Here is a 13106-nt window from a genome sequence, read left to right as displayed (position 1 = left end):
TCAACAGCTTTTAGGGGGGGAGAGTTCCAGATTTCCATTACTCTTTGTGTGAAGAAGTGCTTCCTGACATCACCCTTGAATGGCCTAGCTCTAATTTTTAAGGTTATGGCCCCTTGTTCTGGACTCCCCCACCAGAGGAAATAGTTTCTCTCTATCTACACTATCAAATCTTTTAATCATCTTAAACTTTTTAAACCCCTCAATTAGATCACCCCTCAGTCTTCTATACTCAAGGGAATACAGGCCTAGTCTGTGCAACCTGTCCGCATAATTTAACCCTTTTAGCCCCTGTATCATTCAGGTGAATCTATGGGTACGGGGGCCCAGAACTGAACACAGTACTCTAGATGGGGGTCTAACCGGAGCTTTATAAAACTGTAACATAACTTGGAAGTAGGGGAAGGCCCCTCTGTCAGAATTACTCAATGTGGCCAGAGTAGAGTGGAAAGCCGGTGGAAACGGGCTGCCCCAAATTCCTCATTCCCTATTGCACCGTCTATTCCCAAAATGTGTTGGAATTTCTAGGGAACGCACTTTTAATTTAGACAGGTTGCCAGGTATTTATTAATGGCATTACCCTAATACTCAAAGTTGGTTTTGGTGGCATTTGGCTTGCTATGTTTAATTCCCTCTGTGCAGTTCCCCTCGGCATGGAGAGATCTGTGGTATTCGCTACTGCTGCAGATTCTTCACTTTCTCACCTTTGTCTTCCACTGCGATACTTCCTGGCGAGAGGTTTTGTGATCTGGCTTGATTTGAGGTTCTCCAGTGTAAGGCTCTGTATTCAGGGATCCATCCTTGCTTGGGGCCTGAGGTTGAAAGTTGCTGCACAGCACAAGGGTGTCAAATCAATATCTAAACCACTTCACTAATGTCCAGGCCATATGACCATTTTGGGAAGTGGCACTTTGAGATAAGTTATTAGAATTAACACAGCGTTGCTTCATTAACTCCAAGTTAACGTTGGGTAAAAACTTACTCTTAGTTTGGACACGCTACAAGTTACTTATTAATGAAGTGAGGGTCCTCAGTAGAAGCCTTTATAGAATTATACAGCACAGAAGAAGGCCATTCGGCCCATTATGCCTGGTCTTTGATACAGCTATCCAATTAGTCCCACTCCCCTGTTTTTTTCACATAGCCATGCTTTTCAAGTATATATCCAATTCCCTTTTTAAAGTTACTATTGAATCTGCTTCCACCACCCTTTCAGGCAGTGCCTTCCAGATCATAACAACTCGCTGCGTAAAAAAATTCTTCTCATCTCCCCTCTGGCTCTTTTGCCAATTATCTTAAATCTGTGCCTTCTGGTTACCGCCCCTCCTGCCAGTAGAAACAGTTTCTCCCTATTTACTCTATCAAAACCCTTGGTGCATCGGTAAGCGAAATTGTGGCCCATGCCTCTATTTATAAAGGTCAGGATCCCTTATGCAATTTAACAGCCTTTGAGGATCCTTCCTGGCACCACTGGGGACTTGGGGTGGAGAAAGTTGCACAGCAAGGTGGCATGCAATAATTATTCAAGTCACTTTATCAATGTCATGGCTGTGTGTCCTTTTTGCAGCCGGGGCGAAATGATTCATCACATTTACCTACAATAAAAGAGGTTGCAGCTCGTGTTCCACTATCTGAAGGGGCGGTTCCTCAACTTTTTGGTATCATTTTCAACAACTATACTCATATATAATTGGTGCGAAGAAGTTCATGTTTAGCATAAACACCGACACGGATATGTTGGGCTGAATGGCCTGTTTCTGTGCTGTACTGTAATATCTAGCCACCTAATGAGCAAGTTGAAGGACCTCTTGGTGGGACTGTCCCTGGATTTGATTAAATCAACAACACATGAGTTCAAGATATGTAGGATCGGTGGGCAGAGTCTCTCCAAGTGCTTGTCATATTTAGAGTTCTTGTACATGCCGCAATAACCATGGAAAGTGACCAATGTGGTAACCATCAGTTCGCTAGAAATGTTCTAAGTCTGGTGGGCATGGCAAGGGCTTTATTGTTGAATTGACAGAAACACAATTGTTATTTGAAGTAATTGTTTTATTTTGTTTCACACTGTTCCCCCCCCCCCTCCTCCCTCCCACCACTTTGTGTGCTTGTAGTATTGTACAAAACAGTACTGAAGTGAGGGAACATAGATAAATGCTCATGCTACATCATTGCATCCTTTCTTTGAAACAAATAAACATTTTCACTTACTTATGACCAAATGGCTCTCTTTTAATTTTTTGATCAGTTTCTAAACTTGTACAAATAATTGGAAAATCACATTTTTTTTCTATTTCTATGATAAAGATAACATTTGGTTGGATTGCAATCCTCCCACCATGAACTGAATATAAGACAATAGGCAAGCTGGATCTCTTCCATGATATGATTCCTATGGCTTGTAATGTAATGTTTGTACCCATGTGCATAACCACACATGTATCATCCCCCCGACTGTTTTTACAATTGTCACAGTGCTCGATGATATTGTTGCAATTCTTTTTAAATCGCTCATACATACTTAGCTGAAGGTAATAATTATGTATCTTCCGATACACATATATAACCCACCTCTGACAAACAGACGTTCAATGTTGTTTATATTCCAATGGAGACCATGTGATCCAAATAGATGCTAACAAAAATGAGCCCAGTACCAGCACCAGCTTGATCACCCCACAAAAAGCTCACCTGTATGTAAACAGTAGACACTGCATTGTCTGCAGAAAACGTTCAAAGCTATGTGTTAATTTTTCCTCGTTTTGCTTCTCTTTATCAGCATTTAGATTTAGTATTTATTTTATGTATGTGTGTTATTTATCTCATATTCCAAAAGGGTGACATTCCTGTCCTCACTTATTCTAGCAAAAAAAAGACACGAGTATAAAGTGGTCAAATACATCATTTTACTCGGGTCTATTTTCTCGCTACAACTACTGAAGCAGTGATTTCACCTCCCCCCCCCCACCATTCTGTTTCTTATTCATCAGTTCTGTTCTGAGTTTAGTTTCTCTATTTTCCTACTGCCAAGCACAAAAGAAAACTGCGATATATAAACACAAAAATGGAAGAGGGCTAAGGTATAGGCCAACGTGTATTCCGCAGGAGGGATGAGAGAAGGGCAAAGAGCCCAGGACAGACCAGTGAGGAGCTTGAGAATACAACAGGAATATGGCTGGACAGTTAGGACGGTGTAAGTGAATGGGGGGGGGGGGAAGATAGAGAAAGCAATCGGGTCAGAATCCGATCTATGGCAGCATCACCCTTGTGAGCAGAACTGCCTTCATATTTGTGCATTAAAGGTCTGGAGAAGCAAATTACAAGTCACAGCCTTGAAATTATATTGAGAGATAATACCATATGAACACTTAATACATTTGTCTGAAATTTTTGAAGTCAATGGTAAAACAAAATCAGATGGTGTGTAAAACAGGCTGCCGATTTGCTATCGCACCCGTCTACTACCGTGGATGATTAATTTCACCTCCAATGACTGCTCAAACAGCAAAGAGAGGACATTCCGATGAACCTGGTAAGTGTGCGTACACTAGTATCTCAGTGCAGCTTGAAGGCCACAGTGTTCCATGGGACAATATGTGCGCTTAGCAAGGAAAGATAAAGGGGGGAAAATTCAGTTGATTTGCGGGGTGCAAAGCAACTAGCGCCCGGGCGCGACGCCGCTAACACCTCCCGCGAAATTCAGCGGGAGGTTAGCGGCGGCAATAACTGTTAGCGCCATGTGGCACTGCACCTCTGGCGATGACATCATCGCCGTGCGCAGTGGCCTGCTCGCGCCCCGGCCACGATCTTCGGTAGGACCCCTGACTTACCGCCGGACATTCTGTCCGACAGGGTCAAGGGGGCCTGCCTGCGGCCGGGGTGGCGCAAATTAAAGGGGAGGTGTCGGGCGGACATTTTTGTTGTTGGCTGCCTGCCAGCACCTGCCCCTTCCAATTTTGCCCCAAAAAGCTCTGAAATCCCATGAGGGCTCTCCTGGCGGGAGACCGGCGGAGCTCCCAGGGAAACAGCACAACGGCTGTTTTTAGCCATTCACACATTTCCGCTTGGGCTCCCATAAGTTTCCTGCCGAAATTACGGCGGAAGACTGGGAAAAGCTCTCACAGAATTTCAGGGCTACAAAGTGCAATTTCTTCTGAAGTAACCAATGTTCCCAACAGGAAGTGAATTTGTAGTTAAAATTGCCATCTGAAATATAGGAATTTTTAAAGTTTTCTGATAAAGACAATTTTTAACAAAAAAAATAGGTTCCTACAGTCACAGTAAATCTCAGCAGCTTGTGTAATAAATATGATTCAGCATCTAACTGAGACACACCCAACCATGTCTTTATAAGGCCTTTGAAGAAATACCAACAGTATGTGATAATAAAATATAATCTCCTTGTTTACAAGCAGAAAAATAAGCACGGCTATATCTCCAGCACAACTACATTACTTTATATACAAAGTAACTCTGACTTTGTGCTTCTACAAAAAAAGTGGTCGGCCTCTTCATTTGCATACAGTTGCACTTTCAGAAAAAAACGATACCACATTAATAAATTCTAGCTCATCATTAGAAAGTCTATGTACATTAATTACAGAAAAAAAGAGTAAACACACAGACCCTGAAATCCTGTGGGGGGGGGCGGGGGCTCGGGAGGGGGGGTTCTCCTGGTCTCCTGCCATAACTTTGATGGTTTGATGGAAGATCAGCAGAACTTCCCCCCTCCCTCCAACAACCTCAGAGAAATGGCAGAAACAACGCGAGAGACCAGGAGAACACCTCACCACAGGATTTCAGGGCCGCAGAATGTCCCAGTATTTCTTTTTTGAAGTGTTGGGAAGAAATTAGGATTCCAGTGGATGACTCCGTCGAAATGGCCAAGCATTTCTTTGACATTTGTAGTCTCACAGTATTCATAACGGCCAGGAGCTAGTCCCACCAATGGAGCTAATCAGTTGTTATGTTTTTCTGGTGGCACTACCTCCAGAATGATCTGGAGTGTCTTGGTCATTGAATCTGCAACAGAAAACAAAATTGTTACCAATGCCTTATCCATGGTCATTTAGTCCGAGGAGGAATAAAAAGAGAATAAAAAGCACGAGTGCTTTAATCTGAAATAAAAGCACAACATTTTGAAAATGCACAGCAGTCAGTATCTCCAAGGGAAAGATAGGTTAACATTTCAGATGCGAGCCTTCATAAGAAGGATTACACCTGAACTGTTACTATCTTTTTTTCATATGTTGGCTAAATTGCTTTACATTTCCAGTATTTTCTGTCTTATTTCCAGGAATCTATTGAATGGAGGATATTTTGACACATGTGTGGCTGACTATTAATACAGTGATGTTAAACAAAGATCAGTTGCTCCATTTTTGTTATGCGCATTGGATCTCATTAAGATGGGAATATGACCGCATCGAGGAATGCAATATTTTTCCACTTTCATCTTGAAGTGGAACTGGCTTCCAGATCAGGATCAAATATAAGATTCTTCCCTTCACACTGACCTACTGCAGTAGAATGACGCTTCCACCTCTCACACACACTTGCCATAAATGGCAAATTAATGCATGTTATCAGGGATGACCTCCCAAAGGTATAGACAATTGAAAGTAACCTGAATTGAAATGACTTTGAGTAATTTGCAAATGTCTGAATTTTAGACTAGTTCAGATGTTTACACACTTTTATTTCTGTGGGTTTCTCTTGTAATAATAATAAGAGTGCCGGGAAAGTGTTGCTTTTGTATTTTAATAGAGTCTTACTGACTGGCTCATTTTCCTGGGACATCCATCAAACCACCTAGCCACCTTGCTTCTATCAATCCATCCACTTTCTCTGCCTATGTGTTAATCTCTGTAAATTCCTTATAATTTACTGAATCCAATTTATTTTAAGTTCTCTGGGGGTTGACGGACTAAGGGGGAAGTTTTCTGTTTTCTATTTGTAGCAGAATCATAAATCCATTCAGATCCTCTTTAGTGGAAATCTTTGTCTTCAGTATTCCTAGTTTGAAAGGTACACTACCGGTTTTACCTATTCACTAATCTTGGAGGTGGGATGAAATTCTTGCAACCTTTATTTTTTTAATTTTCAGGTTGAATCTTTCAAAAACATCTCAATCGGTTCACAAGGAGATTAATATGACTTTTTTTCCCCCTCAGTCTAGCTAACACATTGGGCTGGATTTTCATTCAGGAGTCGGGTAGGAGGCGGGACTACAACTTTCGGGGTTGTAGTCCTGCCTCCATCGAGATGTGGCCAATCCACACGATTTTGACTTGATTGACCTTGTTGAGCCCGCCCAGCAGGCCAATTAAGGGCCACCCAGCAACAGGTGACATCACAGACTGAAATTTCATCTGTCAAGAGGTTTTGACAGATGAAATATCAGCATTTCACAGTTGTTTGAAGCTGTCAAACACTGACAGTCTTACTTCTAACCTGAGTCCTTCTCCACAGACTCAGTTAGAAATCTCTCCTGCACAGAAAGCTGAAGGCTGTCACTTTTGACAGTTCGCAGCCATTCTGCTTTCTGTGCTGATGAGATGAGGGACTCCCGAGACCTAAAGGATGGAAGGCTGAAAAGGTAAGAAAAGGTAATTTAAACTTCTTTAAACACTTTAGACACACCAAACACACTTACCTTTGCACTCATGCACACATCACTCACCTGAACACTGACATCTCGACCCCTCCAAGTCCTTCAACCTGACGGCCCACCTCGCAAACTTGGCGTGGTTTGGAGCCGTCGGGAATCGCACACTTCAGCATTAAAAATAAGGATTAGGCTAAAAACTGGCTGTTAACTACCTGTTAACAGGCAGTTAATTGGCACTAATCCCCTTCCCGCCTCGGGGAGGCGGGTCCCAGTGCGGGGCGGGTATCCGCCTCCTTTGAAACTGGCACGGAGGCAGGTTGGGTGCAGGATGGGGTCGGGACCCCTGATTTCGGGATTTAACCCCCCACACGCCTCCAATCCCAACTCCACGGCCCAATGAAAATCCTGCCCATTCACTTACTATTTTTTGTTGTCACTTCAATACATGGAAAGCTTGCTAATTATTTAACAATGAATCACGGAATATTGTAATGAAATAAAATAACTTTAGCAATTAGGTGACAAACGATTCAGCTTAGAATTCCTACAACTGATGTTGTGATTCATATGCAGCCCAGTAATAGTTTGGTTATACTGTAATAGTATGACTGAAGTTTCAAAATCTATGTTCCCTGACGGTGTACTGGCACCAGTGTGTTCACAATATATGGATTCCCCAGTGATCTAATGCCTGTCCTAATATATCTAGTTAGAGTTAAGAAATAAGGAGCAAACTGTTCCTATATTGGGAATGCATTTTAGACCATTGAATAGTGGAAAAGAAATTGAGGGTGAGATTTGTAGGCAATTGTAATAATGGGGTACTTTAATTAAAACTATCCTAAAATAGCCTGGAAAAGACAAATATTTATGGTAAAAATGAGGAGGGATCATTAAAATGCATCCAGAACCGTTTCCTTAAAAGTATGTTGCATGTGCAACAAGGACAGATGCAGTGCTAGCTCTAGTTCTGGGTAATGAAGTAGGACAAGTAAGCAACCTGCAAGTAGGACAGCACGTGGGAAATTAGTGACATAACCTAATTAGATTCACCTTGAAAATAAGCAAAGACAAAGTTGAGCTCAAGATAAACCTGTTGGGACTGGAAATTAGCTAATTTCAATGGTGTGGAAGGAGACCTAGCCCAGATTAATTGGTGAAAAAATGGAAGATAAAACATCGAAGAAGCAATTAGAGATATTGAAATGGGAAATGAGCAAGGTACAGGTGAAATGCATTCTGACTAAGGGGACTAAAGGGGATAGGTCAAAAGCAGGGGTTCCATGGACAAATAGAGAGGTTAGAGAAATAACGGAGGTTATTTTGACTTTGGGTGATAGTGTAAAGCTGATAATATAGGATCAGCCGCCTGTTATTCGCCTCTCCCGATTTTCATTTCTATCAATGCAGCTGATCCGATATCGCCAGTTTTACTCTATCGCCCAAAATCATAATTACCCCCAATGAGTTTGAAAAAGAAGTATGAGATTAAGAGAGGGGATACAGAAGAAAACTATGGATATTATAAAATGAAACAAAAGGAGAGAGATTAGGAAGGCTAGGAGAGAGTAAATTTAAGGCACATGGCATTAAAGAAAATCTAGCCAAATGGATAGAGGGATAGCTAGGAGACAGACAGCAAAGAAAAGGGTGTAAATGCATGTTTTTCAGATTGGTGAGATATAGTTAATGGTGTGTTCCAAGGAGCCGTGCTGGAACCTCTTTTGTTTTCCATTTAAAAAAAATGATTTGGCACAAGGAAATAATATCAAAGTTCGCTGATGATACCAAAGCAGGCAGTATGGCAGATTGTGAGGAATAATACAAAGATTGTAGAATGATATGGATAAGTTAGAGTGGTAATATTCGAGGCAGATCCAACTCAATGCAGAGAAATGTGAAGAAGTACAATTCGTGAAAAAGAACAGTGAAAGGAAGTATACCTTAAGTGGTAAGACTCTTAAAATGAAGGAATAGAGAAATATCAGAGTGATCTTTAAAGGTGCAGGCAGAAAGGCTCTAAATAGGATAAATAAATGTGTTTTATTCATTTGGCCATTCAATATAAAAGCAATGAGGTGATGTTGAATATATACAAGACATTGACTAAGTTACAACTGGAGTATTGAGTGCAGTTCTCAGCACTGCATTACAGGAAGGGAAGTAGACCCATGGAAGGGGTACAACAAAGATTCACTAGAATGGTACCAGGAATGTGAGGTTATAGTTATGAAGAAATGCTTGAAAAATTGGGTGATTTTTCACTAGAATAGAAAAGGATCAGGAGGGATCTTAATAGAGATTTCCAAAATTATAAAAAATATTCAGAGGCTAACTAGTGAAAGATAGTTTCCACTGGTTAGTAAATCAGTTACAAGAGGATAGAGACTCAGGATTGCTCCTAGAAGAACGAAGAAGGAAGTTAGAAGACATTTTTCACAAATATGGTTAGAACAACATGGAATGCTTTACTACAGGTGGCGATTGAGGTAGGGACTATAACACGAGTTAAATGAAAATTGGACAAGCATTCGAAAAGGAAGAATTTAAAAAGGATGCAGAGAAAGAGAGAATATAATTAAAGTAGACAGCTCCATTTAAGGAACTAGCACAGGTAGAGGGAAGATACACTGAATAGCTACTGCATGTGCTGTAAATGTTATGGTTCTATGGGTTCCTCAGCAGTTCAGTAGCTGTGTATTTATCTCTAATTTTGAGTCAGTGTAGTGGCTGAGTGCATGGCCTAATTTGCAGTCTAGTTGCATGATGTCTATCCCAATTCCCTAGCAATTGACTGGCTATATGCCTGTCGTAATTCCTCCACAATCCATGCTGGTTCCTTAGGAATACAATGGGATACAAAAGTTATGATTTTGTGGTGGTCTGCAGTGATGTTCAATTGTTTTTCAGGATTACTTGGCATGCTCGATTCAATTTGTTCAACAAGGAATAACTTTTCTGCAAAATAAAATCAATAAACCGCAGGACATACCTAAGTAGGATTTTGAATGGGATATGGTAACAAGATTAATCATTATGGAGTGACAGATTCTGTAACTGTAGCACACTGAGGTAAATATGACTGGTGTCATTAGTGTGGGACTCAGGCCAAAACTTCCTATTACTGCGCTCAGGCGTAAAGGATCAGATGGGTAGAGCACATAGTGTAAAATCGGGCGTGCAGATTTTACACCTGTAACAGAGTCTGCCTGATCGTCTGCCCATTTAAATAAATAGTCAGAAAATTGGACAGGCTCTGTTCTGGGATGGTTGAGGTGATAAACAGGGGCCTGTTGGTCTTCAGCTACTTACAGGTGGGGAAATTGGTCTCCCACTGGAAACCGGTGCAAAGTGGGCGGAGCGATTGGCCTGCAACGAAGATGAAGGCCTGAGACTCGCTGGAAATTTGGCCTCATCTACATAATACCGACGAGCTGCGGATGCCAATTGGGCATCCTGTTGCAGCCTTCCATCTGGGGGCCTTCTCAAAATTCGGGCAGCTTGGTGTCTGAGCCAGCCCACAGCTACGTACTGAGGGGTAAGCGGGGTAAGGTGAATGGGAGGGTGATGAACACGGCAGCAGCAAGCGGCATTGCTGTGGATCCAGGAATGGCACTCCTGCTTCTCTTGGCTCCACATGAAGAGATGAAAGCTTACCGTTCCTCAGCGGCCTCCAGCGGGCCTTTAACGGCCTGTTGGCTAGGCCGCTGTAAACCCGGATAAACTGAGAGGAACACGTGCAGCGCGTGCTCTGCCCAGTTTTTGCTGATTTTGGCATTGGGGTCCTAAAACAGGTGTTCAGCCCCTGATTAGCACACTCAAAAGGGCTACTGCCTATTATTTTCCCCAAGGACTGGCAATGGGTGTCCAGAATAACTTTTCAGTAAAATGTCGAATTATTGTAGGGCAATTTCCCCAAACTTTACCTTATATTCTTTTGATGACATAATAGTTACTGCAGCCCCAGTGTCCAATTCAAATTTACACTTAATACATTCTCTTGGATTTTTGTCTTTCCTTCTGTTGATTCCTCAAAGTGCTATGATATGACTTGGAGCTTTCTTTTCTTCTCCCTGCCTCCAACCTAGCAGCATCTACTGGCTTCTGGCAACTCTTAGCTAAATGACCAGATTCTGTGCAGTTCTGTTATATGACCTTCTTACAAAAACATCGTCTGGATGATTTCTTTCACCACACCTCCAACATGGTTGAGTGTCTGTTCACTTCGGAGCTGTTGGACCTGTGGCATGTAACTCGCTGTCATGCCTGCCAGCAGTCTCCATTCCAAGTGCTGTTACAAGACATCTATGTGAGTCTGTCTTCTACCAACAGTTTCCTCTGTATTGACTTTCCTTTCAAACCTCTGACAAAGCGGTCCCCTATTGCATTGTCAAGAAGCCCACCAAAGTCAAGTTTCGCACATTTTACTCAGTTCTGCCACAAACTGAGCAACATTTTCATCATCCCTTTGCCTCCTCTGGTTAAACAGAATTGTATTCCACCACAATCTGTAACCTCATGGCCCGGCATATCCCTCACTCTACCATTACCATCAAGCCAAGGGACCAACCCTGGTTCAATGAGGAGTGCAGAAGAGCATGCTAGGTGCAGCACCAGGTGTACCTAAAAATGAGGTGTCAATCTGGGGAACCTACAACACAGGACTACATACATGCTAAACAGCGGAAGCAGCATGCTATAGACAGAGCTAGGCGATCCCACAATCAACGGATAAGATCAAAGTTCTGCAGTCCCGCCACATCCAGTCGTGAATGGTGGTGGACCAGTACGTGAATGCGAAAGACAAAGCTGAAGCATTTGCAATTATATTCAGCCAGAAGTGACGAGTGGATGATGCCAATTCGATTTACCCCACGTGATATCAAGAAACGGCTGAGTGCATTGGATACAGCAAAGGCTATGGGCACCACAACATCCCGGCTGTCGTGCTGAAGACTTGTGCTCCAGAACTAGCCCCACCTCTAGCCAAGCTGTTCCTGTACAGCTACAACACTGGCATCTATCCGACAATGTGGAAAACTGCCCAGGCATGTCCTGTCCACAAAAAGCAGGACAAATCCAATCCGGCCAATTACTGCCCCGTCAGTCTACACTCAATCATCAGCAAAGTGATGGAAGATATCGACGACAATGCTATCAAGTGTCCCTTACTCACCAATAACCTGCTCAGCGATGCTCAGTTTGGGTTCCGCCAGGACCACTCGGCTCCAGACGTCATTACAGCCTTGGTCCAATCATGGATAAAAGAGCTGAATTCCAGAGGTGAGGTGAGAGTGACTGCCCTTGACATCAAGGCAGCATTAGACTAAGTGTGGCATCAAGGAGCCCCAGTTAAATTGAAGTCAATGGGAATCCGGGGGAAAATTCTCCACTGGCTGGAATCATACCTAGCACAAAGGAAGATGGTTGTGATTGTTGGATGTCAATCATCACAGCCCCAGGACATCACCGCAGAAGTTCCTCAGGGCAGTGTCCTAGGCCCAACCATCTTCAGCTGCTTCATCAATGACCTTTCCTCCATCATAAGGTCAGAAGTGGGGATGTTCGCTGATGATTGCACAGTGTTCAGTTCCATTCGCAACTCCTCAGATAATGAAGCAGTCCATGCCTGCATGCAGCACAACCTGGGTGACATTCAGGCTTGGGCTGATAAGTGGCAGGTAACATCCGCGCCACACAAGTGCCAGGCAGTAACTATCTCCAACAAGAGAGCGTCTAACCACCGCCCCTTTCCATTCAATGGCATTACCATCGCTGGATCCCACACCATCAACACCCTGGGGGCCACCATTGACCAGAAACTTAACTGGATCAGCCACATAAATACTGTGGCTACAAGAGCAGGTCAGAGGCTGGGTATTCTGCGGCGAGTGTCTCACCTCCTGACACCCCAAAGCCTTTCCACCATCTACAAGGCACAAGTCAGGAGTGTGATGGAATACTCTCCACTTGCCCGTATGAGTGCAGCTCCAATAACACTCAAGAAGCTCGACACCATCCAGGACAAAGCAGCCTGCTTGATTGGCACCCCATCCACCACCTTAAACATTCACTCCCTCCACCGCCGGCATACCGTGGCTGCAGTGTGTACCATCTACAAGATGCACTGCAGCAACTCGCCAAGGCTTCTTCGGCAGCACTTCCCAAACCCGTGACCTCTACCACCTAGAAGGACAAGGGCAGCAGGCGCATGGGAACACCACCACTTCCAAGTTCCCCTCCAAGTCATACACCATTTTGACTTGGAAGTAAATCGTCGTTCCTTCATCGTCGCTAGGTCAAAATCCTGGAACTCCCTCCATAACAGCACTGTGGGAGTACCTTCATCACACAGACTGCCGCAGTTCAAGAAGACGGCTCACCACCATCTTCTCAAGGGCAATTGGGGATGGGCAATAAATTGCCCGCGACGTCCACAATCCATGAACAAATAATAAAAGAAAAGAACCTTTCTGCAAGTAGATTTGGGCTCAGGTGC

At 43.3% G+C, this 13106-nt stretch overlaps 1 protein-coding gene across 1 annotated transcript in view; it reads right to left on the bottom strand.

Moving 5' to 3' along the window:
- Positions 1-2087: 2087 nt before the first annotated feature.
- Positions 2088-13106, bottom strand: part of LOC147122656 (cystine/glutamate transporter-like) — a 294916-nt gene continuing 283897 nt past the window's right edge. Inside the window, exon 12 of the mRNA XM_086008514.1 lies at positions 2088-5019. Coding sequence (XP_085864640.1) covers positions 4955-5019 — 65 coding nt within the window. The 3' untranslated portion in view covers positions 2088-4954. The remainder of the gene's footprint in view (positions 5020-13106) is intronic.

Source organism: Somniosus microcephalus, chromosome 2 (genome assembly GCF_052327205.1).
Source record: "Somniosus microcephalus isolate GS21.2 chromosome 2, FLI_Smic_1.0, whole genome shotgun sequence".
In the NCBI taxonomy this organism is placed as follows: Eukaryota; Metazoa; Chordata; class Chondrichthyes; order Squaliformes; family Somniosidae; genus Somniosus; species Somniosus microcephalus.
Note: the sequence above shows the minus strand (reverse complement) of the source record. Positions and strands in the feature narration are given on the sequence as shown.